The sequence below is a fragment of the Coffea arabica genome, chromosome 2c (genome assembly GCF_036785885.1).
Source record: "Coffea arabica cultivar ET-39 chromosome 2c, Coffea Arabica ET-39 HiFi, whole genome shotgun sequence".
Classification (NCBI taxonomy): Eukaryota; Viridiplantae; Streptophyta; class Magnoliopsida; order Gentianales; family Rubiaceae; genus Coffea; species Coffea arabica.
Window position 1 is genome coordinate 64,443,857 of NC_092312.1, and position 13,424 is coordinate 64,457,280.

Sequence of the window (13,424 nt, forward strand, 5' to 3'; positions counted from 1 at the left end):
ACATGCATAAGTTTGATAGGGTGCTCGATGCAGTTTGTTGGTTTATTTGCTTAATCATAATATTGTGCCTGCGTCGAGTAGCAAGAATGTTATGCGGGTGGTGGATTGCTATCTCATGAACAAATTGGAGAATGGCTTGGGTGAGATAGCAGGGATACCCTTATAAATTGTGATTTTGGCTCATTGGGAGTTATATTGTTATTGCAAGGGCTAGATTGAGCTATTGAGGAAATTAGGTGGGTAGTGATACGAAGAATCAAAAGTTCGAGTGCCAAAAGATGAAAAGTTGGGAATTATTCGAATACCGGCGCCGAACTTGGCGCTGGACATCACCAAAAGTTGAATTATGTGAGTTGCACTTTGAAAACCAGCGCTGGACTTCAAGCCGGTCCTCATCGGACTCGTCATACGCGCGTGTTTCGTCTACGAGAAGAAACCTATTCCAAAGAGGATTCGAAGGTAATTTGTCATAACTATAAATAGGGGTCTTTTAGGTCTTTTTTGGGAGCTAGCAACCTTAGTTTTAGCCTAGAAACACTCTTACTCTCTAGAGAAGCCAAGCATAAAAGATCAAACCAAGAAGCATGCGAGCGACGAATCAGAGTAACAGCTGAGAAGTTCCCCGGCTCTTATTCTCTTCTTTGTATTAACTCTTTGGATTTGTGCTTTTAATCGTCCTAACATGTCGAACTAAATATTTTCTAGGGTTAGGGTTTACAAAGAGATTTTAATTGATTTCTCCAGTTAAATTCTTATCTCATGCTATGATCTATTTATCTTGTTCTTAATGCGTGTTTATGCCTAATCATCATGAGCATGAATGTTGGATTTGTGTTAAATTCAGAAAGGAAATATAACAGTGCACTAAATAAATAAATACATTTAGACTATTATGAGAGTAGGCTAGAGTATATGTGATGTACCTATATCACCAAGAATCTTAATGGGTTTAATTAAACTTTTACGACGATCGAGAGAGGCGTAGGATTCAATTTCTTTTATTTGTTTTTTTTAATTGGCTAACCCCATACATAGGGAGGGACGCCACCCTCGAATATTATTAAAAACCATAAAAATAGTTACATCGATGACTAGGTGCACATTGCCCTAATGCAAAGTACAGGAGTTCTTGTGCTATCTAAGACCATAGCCCCCTCGCGGGCCTTGGTAGCGCCGACTGTGAAGTGTAAATGACAATACCTGAACCTAACGCCCCCACCTTAGACAAAGCATCTGCCACTTGGTTCGCCTCACGATAACAATGTTCTACTGACCAACCCGTCCGGAGGACTGTTTGAATTGATTCAATTTTCGACCGTACCCGCCACGGGCACCTCGACTTATCGCGAAGGATGTTGACGAGCAATAGGGAGTCCACCTCTATCTGAACCCTGGAGAAACCCCGGGAAAGGTATTGCTGCACCCCATAGAGCAGTGACCTAGTTTCAGCCTGAAGGCTTATCAACTCCCCGAGAGGAATGGAGAACCCAAATATTAACGCTCCAGAAGAGTCCCTAAGCACACCACCCCCTCCACTAATCCCCGGATTGCCCGGCGAACATCCATCTGTGTTTAACTTGCAAATCTTGGTAGATGGCGTCTCCCAACGAACCACTGTATGCGAATATCAAGGCTTCCAACCATCCATACTAGAATAAAAGGCAGGCCAGGACGCACCTCCATCCGGTCCTCCCGCACATTGCCCACCAAAGAGCCCAACTACATCCGCCAAGATACGATCACAGATGGTCTTCCTACGTAAGAATTGACCTTCAAAATAGGCTAAATTCCGGGCCAACCAGATATGCGAGCAAATCATGCTAGGCACCACCGAGTGGACCGCCTCAACACAAGAGTGATGCGGCATTCGACACCACCAACCTACCAAGCGAGATCGAACCCCTGCCTCTCTGTATACCACACCCACCGCATGCCCAAAGAATCTCCAAAGGAATTGAGCAAGATCACCTTCCGAAAAAATATGGTCCAACGACTCTGATTGGAACTCCATACAACAAAAGTACTTCGATGGACCATGGACATTCAGCCTCCCTAGTGACGACGCTAAAAGCAACCGATCCCTCAACACACGTATCATGAAAAAGGCTATTTTGATAAGCAGTAAAGGATGCCAAACCCTATCAAACATGAAAGAGGCAGGCCGCTGGCCACCAGATATGGGGTAGGTTGAGGCGAGCGAGAAATCCCCAGATTCTATCAGACACCATTTAGCACTGTCTTGCCCGGACCCCATCGGGACAGGCTTTCTGACAATCTCTTCAACAATCGAATCCAAAACCCAACTCTGCAATAGATTGAGGTTTCACTGCCCATTCAACACAAAGTCCAATACCGAGTGATCTGAGACACTCTACAGCCGCTGGCACAAGGGGCCAGACCCCAACTAGTTGTCAAACCAAAAATTACACTGACCTGACTATACCATCCACCAGAGATTTTGTTCCGCCACTTCATGCACTCGGAGCATCCGCCGCCAAGCATCTAAACTACCCCCGGTCACCCCCACCATGCATGGGTGACCATGTCGACAATACTTGGCAGCATAAATGTGGCCCACTAGCAATCACTTGTACGAAACCGCCACCAGAGTTTGAAAGAAAAGGCAGTGAACACCTCCGCTAAAGAGTGGACCCCGATTCTTCCATGTGATGTGTGAGAGCATAAATCACACCACTTGATCCAATGATGCCGAAAACCATTCTCCCTTTCCCCCAACAAAAAATTTGCCATGGCTCGTTCGGTCAAGGCCAGGACTCCTTTCGGGAGACTCGAGACCGTAAGCAGATGAGTCGGAATCGCCAATAAGACATGTTTAATAAGAATAATTCGGCCCCCAAAAGACAGACATCTGGACCGCCAGGCTGATATCTTATCGACAACTGACTGCACCAAATCCATAGAATACCCGCTCTTCCGCCGCCCAGAGAATAACGGGCAACCCAAATATCGCACCGGGAGTGACTTTAATACAAATCCTGTAACTTGCCGCACCCTAGCCACACAACGACTCGATGTCTTGTCATACACCAAAAAACCGCTCTTGTCAATATTAATCTGCTGACCCGACACCTCCTCATACCAGCCATTCGTCTGCATCACACAGCGAAGCGAAGTGGGGCAAGCACTTGAAAAAATGATGATATCATCAGCATAACTGAGGTGAGTAATCTTAGGGCACGCCCTTGGTACCACAAAGCACTTCTAGTCCTGATTTTCCAGCCAGTTGTTCAAGGCCCGAGACAACACTTCCGCACCAACGATGAATAGGCTTGGAGACAATGGATCCCCTTGACGAACTCCCTGCGAGGACTTAAAGAAGCCCACACTTGCCCCATTAATTAAGACATTTTAGATGCATCGAGAGGTGGTCTAAAATATATTCATGTGACGTTCATAACTTGGTAAGAAAAATACCTAGGAAATTAGTTCAAGATTCTGGAGTAAACCTGACACCCTAGGCTCGTACTCATTGATTTTCTCTCTTTTAATTAAGTTGATTTTTGTCAGCATTACATTCAAATTACTCTCTGATTTCGTCACTCTTTCAAATTATTCTCTCACAATAATTAAAGAAAGAAATTAGCTCGTCCCTTGGGTTCAACCTCTAGAATAATTTAGGTGATTTTATTATTACGATCGATCATGTGTGCTTGCAGGAATTCGTCGATCATGTACTTATAAAATGCATTGACTACATTTTCAATTCATCTAAGTGACTAACACATATGAATCACTTAGATATAAATTTTAGATAAAACGATCTTTGAAAGGTGAAATCCTTACCAAAAGGTAATTAAATAAGGTAAGATAGAATGTGAAACCAAACAAAATTAGACTTATGAATCTTTCACACTCGAGAGGAGGCAAACCCGATATTATTATTAGAAAAGAAAAAAGTTCCCAAAACAAAAAGGAAAAAAAGATCCCTGAATTATTTCTGTTCTTGAATCCTAGAAGCTAAAAGTAAGCACGTACACTTAGTTTCACATTATATCAAAATTTCTCATTTTATTGAGTCCCTTGAAACTCTTCCACCACTATTGTGAAGTAAAAAGCAAATTTACTTACTAGAAAATCACATGAACTCAAAGTGCTCAATTTGATTGCTTCAGTTTCATTGAAACCGTATTCGTTCAACTATAACAAATAACTCTATTGCCAATTAATATAAATAAAAGTTTAATCACAATCTAATTGCAAATTTAAAGTACTAGAAGTTTAATCAAATCCAATCTAATACATCTATTTATAATAATCCCACAGAATTCAGCCTTACATACGAACTTCAAAATATTATTTAGGTATGTCCTTTCCTGATTAAATATTGTTCACCCTTTTCATTAATTAGTTTAGTCAAACCATAGAAATATTGTTTTTATATTTATGCATTTCTATAAAAAACTAATTTTTGTTTAAAAACCCATCCAAGAAAATGTGTTCACAAGGATAAATTATTCCACTAAAATCCTTGATAAAGACCAACAACCCTCCAACAATGAAACTTATGCTCTTATGCCTTGGACATGTGCAAAACTGTGAAAAAACCAAAAGTTCAAGAATGAAGAGATTGATTTTTGTTGACAATGAAATAAGTCTTTTTTCATGTCCTTTATATACTTTTACACAAAAATTAAAACAAAAAGACAAAGAAAAGCCTCAATTAAACTTGCTTGTAGTCAAACAATGTTACTAAATTTTTGCTTCAAATTTATATGACATCTGAAAGTATGTGGTTTTTTGTGCAAAGCAATCAACCATGTAACAATCTTAATCACTACAATTATGAAGCCTTTTCCACACCTACTAATCTAAATTCTAATTTCTACAGGCATTTAATGCTCTATACCGAAAATCTAATTTTTTTTTATTAGTATAAGAAATGGTACAGGTAGACATTTTTAAATTCATTCAAAAATGCTCTATGTCCAATTTTTTTTTATTAGTGTGAGAAATGGTACAAGTAGACATTTTTAACTTCATTAAAAAATGTTTTATTGGACAAGTTGATTGTAGTTTACTTCAAACTTATGTTTCAAACAAAAAAAAAAACTGGCTACCAAAAAGCAAATGTCTATGTCTATTTTCCCAAGTGCACAATAGTTTTTGAGAAAAAATTTAGCCATTCTATAAGCATGAATATTTTTCTTAAATCTTCTTCTATTGCATAATGTCTTTAGTGAAGGCCCTTAAATTTGTTAAATTACATTTTAATTCAATTTGTATATACTTTGGACTTGAATTACTAAACTTCAATGTCATGCATATTACATTTGTTTAACAACTTGATTATTTTATTGTGAGAAGTGACAGTCTTCCAACGCCTCTGTGATGCCAGAATCATCATCTATTGGATACCTACTATTGTTCTACCATATCAAGTGTATTTTAACTTAGCATACTATGTTTGTGTCTATATTCATGTTTGCATCTTCAAAGGAAAAATAATTATAAAAAATAAGAATATATAGTCAATTCTCCCACTGATTCTCGCTTTACATGTATAGGGAACAAAAATTCAAGGAATACTATTTGGGGATAGAATCAAGCAATTTGATGGTACATTCTTTTCAACTAATACATATCTTATATAGAATGCTAACATCAATCCAATAAACAAGCAATTTATCAATGCTTATCCCCAATTTGAGCTACACCTAGAGAGAAACACAATTGTAACTAAGGAAAATGATGATATAAGCAAATTCAATGTTCCTTGCAACTTCATACAATACCAAAGCATTTTTTTAGTTGCAAAAGGAAACACCAATAGGTAATTTATATAATAATTTTCAAGTATTCAAGTTTTTTTAATATAAACATTTTTTATACTAAAAGAGTACTTGTACACCTAGATATCTTAGGTTTTGTATGCAAAGTAAAATCATGCTATTAGAAACAAAAGCAGCCAGGAGGAGTCATTTGCAGATGAGCTCTAATCATTATGGATAAAAAGTAAGTTCTAATACATTAATTAATTATTTAATGCTTCACTAGTTATGTTACATCTTGAATCATGTTATGAAAATTTTATTTTATTTTCAACTTGGTAATGTTTATCATAACTATTTGGGATGACCTGGCACTTAATGAAGGAAGCATACTATAAAATGAAGTTCATGAAAGACCTATCATTACCCTTTCAGGCCTTAACAAAAATGTCTACCAAGTTGCAAATCATACATCCATACAACAAACCAACCCTACTTAAATGATTCATACATCTATATAGACCTATATCTATGTATACAAGAAAGGATGAGTTACAAACCACTTATGTCACAACACTGGAGATTGACCCTATTTGCAAAGAAGCAAAAGATTTGAAAAAGTGGTAAGTCAAAATTATTTAGATAATAATACATAAACTAATGCATTTAAGCTTCTCATACTATTTCTCTCACAGGTTGAAAACATTGCTAGAGGCTCAAAACTTTGAAGAGCTACCATTGAATAAGCAAATTCAACAAATCATAGATGTTGCCCTCCATGGCATCATATAGAAAAGAGAAACACTAGAGGAGGTAAACAAATACTTTATCATCAATTTAGATCAAAAAATACCTAAACCTATGCACTTGCAAAATATAAATTATTATTTTAAAGCAACTGTGGATTCAGTTGAAAAGAAATCAAGACCATGGTACGATGCATGCAATGTACAATATTAGTTAGTAAAACACAAAATAGTGTTGGATGCCTCAATTGCACAAATGTCACATTAATTCCCAGGTAATATTTTCCTATGGCACAAAAAAAATCAATGAACTGATTGGGTTACTTAAACAAAAATTTGACTACATATACACATATGAAACAAAAATTGTTTAAACTTAATTCTTGTCCAAGGCAAATACATTGCCAAGGTTACATTGTTCGAGGACATGGCAGCATTTTACGTTGAATGCCCGATGGAAGATTACATTGAATTAATTAAACAGGTATAAAGATAATTAATATGCATACCAATAGTCAACACACATGGTATCTATGACAACTTTTTGCTATCTTGAATGATAGGATGATGGCACATCAAAATTCATTGAAAGACTAGAGACAACAACTTCAAAGAGTACAAGTTTCCCATCAAATTAGACCAAAAGGCAGAAATACGTAATGGCCAATTATCAGTTGTTGCAGAAGCCATTGAGTAGGTATAACACAAACCAAGTACAAAGATTGAAAAAGATAAAAAAGGAAAATGACTAAATACTAGTGATTGTTAGATACATTTCATATCATTATATATTTAATTACTTGTTTCATATTGGTGATTGTTTTCAAGAACAAACATTGACACTATGACATGATCAGAATTATTTATTATTCTTTCATTTATTAATGCGTGATATATTAACTTCTCTTCAATTCTAGAAATAGTTTTTATCCATTCTAGAATCGAAAGCACGTTTCCAAATATGTTCTTAATTAAGACCAGTTGCAGTTCAATTTCTGCGACACTCCGGATTTTTGTGTAAGAGGAAGAGAATGTGACGGCCTAAATTCTTGCTATTTTTACTTTATTTTAACATATTTGCACCTCATTCATTTGATTAATTAATGCTTTGAAATGATTTTTACATTTGCATAAATTTATTGTATTTTTGTATTTTGTATTTTGTTTCTTCGAATACATTTTCTTTACTTTAACTCATTGCTTTAATTACTTAGATATTTTTATAAGTGAATCAAGTTTTTAAAATATTTTTCTTATATAAGTTAGTACATGATAAGTTTGAAGTGCATTAAGGTGGTGGGACCCACTAAGGTGTGACACGCGTTAAATTTTCGAAGTATGGTGGAAGTGTTGTGCTAAGGATGAATTTGGAACTTGTTGCTTAAGTAAGCAATTAAGAGACAAAAGGATATATATTAGCTTAGATGATGCCACTTGTCGCCGTAGTATTAAGTCTTGTTTAAGACTTTGACCAGAGACTTTGACCAGACCAACTTAAGCTTATCTCTTAAGCCTTTGTTTTGTCTTCATTTCTTCCATTTTCCTCCATGGTTGGCTGAATGTGATAGAGAGAAAAGCTTCATTTTCTACTTCCATTTTTGCTTGGATCTTGAAGTTGTACAATAAAACTAACAATCTACTCTATAAAAAGTGGTACTTAAGGAAGATTGAAGGTCTTGGTGGAGAGATTTTGGAGTGTTAACCTAAGATTTGCTATCTTCAAGAAGGTGATCAAGGTATGGGTTTCAAGAAGCTACAGTTACCTTAGATACATGTTTATAAGTGATTTTTAGGTTTGATTATGGTGATTTTCATGACTTGTTAGTTGATTTGAGTGGTGAAATGAAATTTTCAACTTTGGTAATGAGATTTTAACTTTATATTGTTGCTTTAAGTTGAATCTTGCTTTATTAGCTTTGCTAAGTGGGTATACTAGCTTGTATAGGTTTTTTTTGTGTAAACTGGAGGACTCAAACCCGAGACCTCTCACTTACACTCTTTCCCCCGTACCATCCAACACATCCCCCCTAGTTTGTATAGGTTGATTTGGCTAAAATATGCAAAATTCCAGCATTTGGTGGTGAATATCAGTCAATTTTCTAAGCTTGCCGGTAGTTGTAGGAGATGAACTAGAACCTAATTTTTATACCGTTGGAAACCTCTATGAATCTAGTTTTAAACGCCGCTGACGGAGCTCAATTTCGATTTTTCTACATCAAGTTATAGCCATTTTACCAAAATTGTTCAGTTATCCTGTTTTGGCTCTGACAGAATTTTTATGTCTCTGTTTTTGCCAATTTCGACCCTGATAATGTTTGAATTGGGGTTTGATACCTTCATCAAAGTTGTAGGCCTCTGTCTCAGTTTCGAAACGCCATCAAATTTACCTCGATCCGACATACCAGCTACAGTTATGACCAAAACACCGAAGGATGACAAATCTGCCACTTATAATTTCTTCTTTAAACTAGTTTCCAGCTTTGATATCCATGGTGATAAGTTTATTATTTGGTTAGTTTGGTTGGTTGTGAGGCCTTGAATAGATGTATGTTGTTGGTTATCACTTGTGGTCAGATTGGAGGGTTGTTGGCTTGTGAATCCAAATTGTACTTGGATGGGAAAAGTAAAATAGAAGAAATGCTGCCTAAATTTCTATTACTTGCTCTTATGTATATTAGTGAGATATAAGGTTTGATTTTGGATTAGTTGGATCTTAAGTTACATATGTATCCTTGAATGTACTTCAATAGTAGTATATGAGTTGTTTTTTTTTATCAAGATTTGGTATCAACTAAGATGAAAAGTGTTAGTTTTATCTCGAAAATTTTGAATTACGTTTGCTCACTTCAATTTGGGATTGGTTGTTCTTTCTACTACTGATTTCTGGAATTTTCTTTGGTTATGTTTGAATTTGAGAAATGACTCGAGATTTTTCATGACTTGAAAGTTCAAATGTTATTATTCACTCTAAAATTGTATTTTCATATTTGCACTAGTACTTTCTGGATTTTTGATGGTTCATCTAGATTTTGATTAGTTGAACCATAATACCTTATTTTGACTGATCTAGGTTTCTTTGGTGATCCGGAGTACAATCCGGAAGGAAACTTTTGACATATCTCTTGCTCATACTGGCGAGTATTTTCAAGTGCATGATTGAACTTGATATTTGAAAGAAACACTTGACTTGTTTGAACGGACAAGGGTGTACTTTATAGCACTTGCCCTAATGTGATTTCTTACTATTTACTGGTTATTATTGACTTGATATACATGTTTACAACTTGAATACTACCTGAGATCTTGTACTTGACTTGTAAGTGCTGAGTAGTAGCATGTATCACACTCAATCTAAATGGAAGGTGCCTCTCATCCCGTCTCACTACTTGGATCCACACCCTATTGGTTAGTTAGTCGAATCGAGCCAGTAAGGGCTTGGTCGAGGAGACTGGCGGACCATAGGTACTACTGTTTATTGTTTATTGTCTATTGTATAATTCCACTGGATTCGGTATACTCGAGTATTACCACCATTATTTATTTTGGATTTCGGGCCCGGTAGGGGGTTGATTGGTGGATGAAAATTGGTGTAAAGTGGAGATCTACAGTCATGGTTTACTTCTTCAAACGTTGACAGAGTGTCAACGGGTTCAGATCAAGTAATGCAATGGGAATTTGGCTCTTGAGAGCCATTCGTATCCTTTTACCTGGAATTTGTTGGATAACTAATGATTTGCTAATTTGAATTGTTATTGCCCTCTTTTGTGAACTCTTATGCTCACTACTTTGATATTTCAAATTTTACATAATGACCAACGTGCTGCTTGGGTCTGCATGAAGTTTTGGAACCTCACTGAACTTTGGCTCACTCTATTCCGTTAAATTTGTTTTCCTTACAGGGGTTACGAATGAGGGCGTGAGGTTGGTATAGGCTAGTATAGTCTAGTTTTTGAGATTTTTGGCAATTGTCTGCACACTAGTGCTCGATTAGGGTTGAATGTATCTGGAACTCAAATCTTTTGTTATATTTGGGGATTATATGAATGTTTGAGATAGAAATGAATATAATTGTACGTTTCAAGTTTGGGAATTGTTATTTCATTTACTTTTGAGGTTGTAACTGATTTTATTAAAGTAAGTGAGCAAGTCCTGGTGAGAGTTGAGCAAGTGATCCGCTAAACCTTAGGGTACATCTTAGGGGGGGTTGTCACAATTTCCTTATGTCCATATACTACAAAACATTCCAAATTTATAGAAAAAGTGCAAATATGAAGACCACGAAATTACATGTGCGTGCACCTATCTAGTACCTAGAAAAACACATTTAGCAACAATAGTTATAACCTTGAAAAGGTAATTACCAAGTTCATAATAAGAAACTATGCCTGCATATTCAAGGATACATAGTGCAATAGTTTACTAGCCAAACTAGAAATCATGAGCTCGGTAAACAGCCTTTTTTGTCAGCATCTGAATTAGGATTGTAAGGTTCATAAGAGTGGGAATTAAGGGTTATTCCAATTTGGCCTCCTTGAGCATCCTACAAATTTGACATAATTAAGGTAATTCATCAACAATTTGAGTGGTTAAATCTCATTTGTTTGCCATTATTATAGGTTTATTCTTCTTATATTGAAGAAAAAAAGATCAATACCAACCTTGAAATATTCTTTATAAATTTGATTAGCTTCAGCATGAACAAGGAGCATGTTCCGGGATACAGTATATGGCTTTGCGCCTAGATCTCCATTTTCACAAATATGTGGATTAGAAGCATGACATCTATGTTTAACAATGTTGAGGTTCGCATGTTTCGTGGAAGATGAGCCTCGATTAGGAGGAAATGTCCCAATCACATAACCAAAATTTGCTATAGTCCAAGGTTCATTAATGGTGATCCAGTGTTTCCCTCGATCTCCAAAATGCCAAAAGCATACTTTTGCATATTCACCGAAGTCTTGCCAGTATAAAAGAATAGAAGGGTCATCGAAGGCCCGAATTTCAATGAGATATAACTTTTCAAAGGAACACCAGATTATGATGTGATTTTTTTCTCTCTACTGACGAAAAGAAAAATACAAAGAACATATTGTAGCTATCCTAGTTGATTCACTTATTTGAAATGCTACTATTGTATCAAACAACAAATATTTATCAAGTAAGCACTCTGGTGTAAGTAGGGCCTAAATCACATACACTATTTTTTCATCCAAGAATCTTCCGTACTCGTCTTCTAGAGCTTGAGGAATGTCAAAGTGCAAAAGGGTAGCAAAAGGTATAATACCTGTGTTAGGAAATTGACTTCATTTTTTTAGGTAGGTTTCTTATTTTGTGTGAAAGTAACTAGTTTCCTAATTGATTTTAGTTACTTGAAGTAGTAGGCAAGGAGTTTTTTATTTTGTTTAGAATTAGAAGTTATTTCCTATTCTGTACAAGTCTAGAAAAATATAATTGGTTTCCTATTGTTATTTTGTATTTTGGCCAAATAATATTCTCTATAAATAGGTGGGTTGGCATACTACAAAAAAACACACAAGAACACACAATGGCTACATGTAACCTTATATATGGGATGGTGAGAAAGGGTTCTTAGAAGATAAGAGATGGTATATAAGGATTGGCCTTGGGTTCAAGTTGTATTCTTGTATAGGATTTTCCTCTCATAATAAAGAACGGATTTCTCTCTGTGGATGTAGGTTCAATGGTGGAGTCGAACCACATTAAATATTGTGTGTCGTCTATCTTTTATGCTTTCGGCTTGTTTATCATTAAATTGTTATGTACTTGATATTTCAATAGTTGTTTATTCCGCGTTTGAATCCTAACAAGTGGTATCAGAAATTGGTTGAGAGACTGGACTGCTCACAAGCACTTGGATCCCAACAAACTAAATGGTTGGATCAAAAGCTTGGTCATTTATGGTTAGATCCTAGTTAACTATTGAGATCAAGTGGGTTGGTCGTTGTTACCGATTGAACAATTTAATGAGTGGTATTCTTGTTTCAATGGCTTGGCAAAAAGCATTGATAGTGAAGGATAGAAAATCGAAAAGCATGGAGATACTTGACGGTGAATCTAGACAGGTGATTCAAGGGTCAAGGAAAAGGTGGAGTCCAATGTTGATTTTGGACATGAATCGGTAGAAAGTTTCTCATGCCTCCAACGGTTGATACTTCATGTCTGTGGCTTTTAGATTTCGGTTATGTTTTTTTGGGTGGTATGGCGCCAGAAGACTCTGACAGTTACTAGTTTTTTGTTTTCGGTGGAGTCTTGGAAACCATGCGTCGCGAGATAGTCCTGAGGATGGGAAGAAATATGATGATATTACCAGTTGGTTGCCTCAATAATTACGGTTAGAGCTCACAGAAGGGAATCCCGGATTGCAAGTGGTAGTGAGAAGAAATCCTGCAAAGGGAGATGGTGAATTAAGGCACCTTCTTGCGAGTCAACTGGAGCTTAGACTCGAGATAATTACACATGTTCATATGCCGATTGAATCAATTTAGTGTTAAAACTGCATTGATTCGGGTGTGTAGTTCGGTACCATATTATTTGGTAGTTGAAGGCAAATGGTTGTTAAAAGAAATTTTCGCTAATGTGGAGATTTGTTAGGAAATTGACTTAATTTCTTTTAGATAGATTTCTTATTTTGTATGGAAGTAACTAGTTTCCTAATTAGTTTTAGTTACTTGAAGTAGTAGCCAAGGAGTTTTCTATTTTGTTTAGAATTATAAGTTATTTCTTATTTTGTACAAGTCTAGGAAATAGAATTGGTTTCCTATTGTTATTTAGTATTTTGGCCAAATAATATTCTTTATAAATAGGTGGGTTGGCATACTACAAAGAGACACATAAGAACACACAAGGGCAACATGTAGCTTTATACATAGGGTGGTGAGAAAGGGTTCTTGGGAGATGAGAGATGATATACGACAAGGGTTGGTCTTGG

At 36.1% G+C, this 13,424-nt stretch overlaps 1 protein-coding gene across 1 annotated transcript; it reads right to left on the reverse strand.

Annotated features, from left to right (window-relative positions):
• Positions 1–1,138: 1,138 nt before the first annotated feature.
• Positions 1,139–2,502, reverse strand: LOC113724500 (uncharacterized). Its single transcript, XM_027247395.1, has 3 exons — positions 2,434–2,502; positions 1,678–2,305; positions 1,139–1,614 (listed from the first exon to the last, which is right to left on the reverse strand). Exons 1-3 carry the CDS (start codon positions 2,500–2,502, stop codon positions 1,139–1,141), a joined length of 1,173 nt encoding a protein of 390 aa, XP_027103196.1.
• Positions 2,503–13,424: the final 10,922 nt, after the last annotated feature.

What these genes read in the sequence shown, in the direction of transcription:
- LOC113724500 (XM_027247395.1), bottom strand. Translation starts at nt 2,502, where the DNA reads ATGCTTGGCGGCGGATGCTCCGAGTGCATGAAGTGGCGGAACAAAATC. An exon ending in CTGGTGGATGGTATAGTCAG is followed by an intron (nt 2,306 to 2,433) that starts GTCAGTGTAATT and finishes AATCTATTGCAG; the next exon opens with AGTTGGGTTTTGGATTCGAT. An exon ending in TGCGGGAGGACCGGATGGAG is followed by an intron (nt 1,615 to 1,677) that starts GTGCGTCCTGGC and finishes ATTCGCATACAG; the next exon opens with TGGTTCGTTGGGAGACGCCA.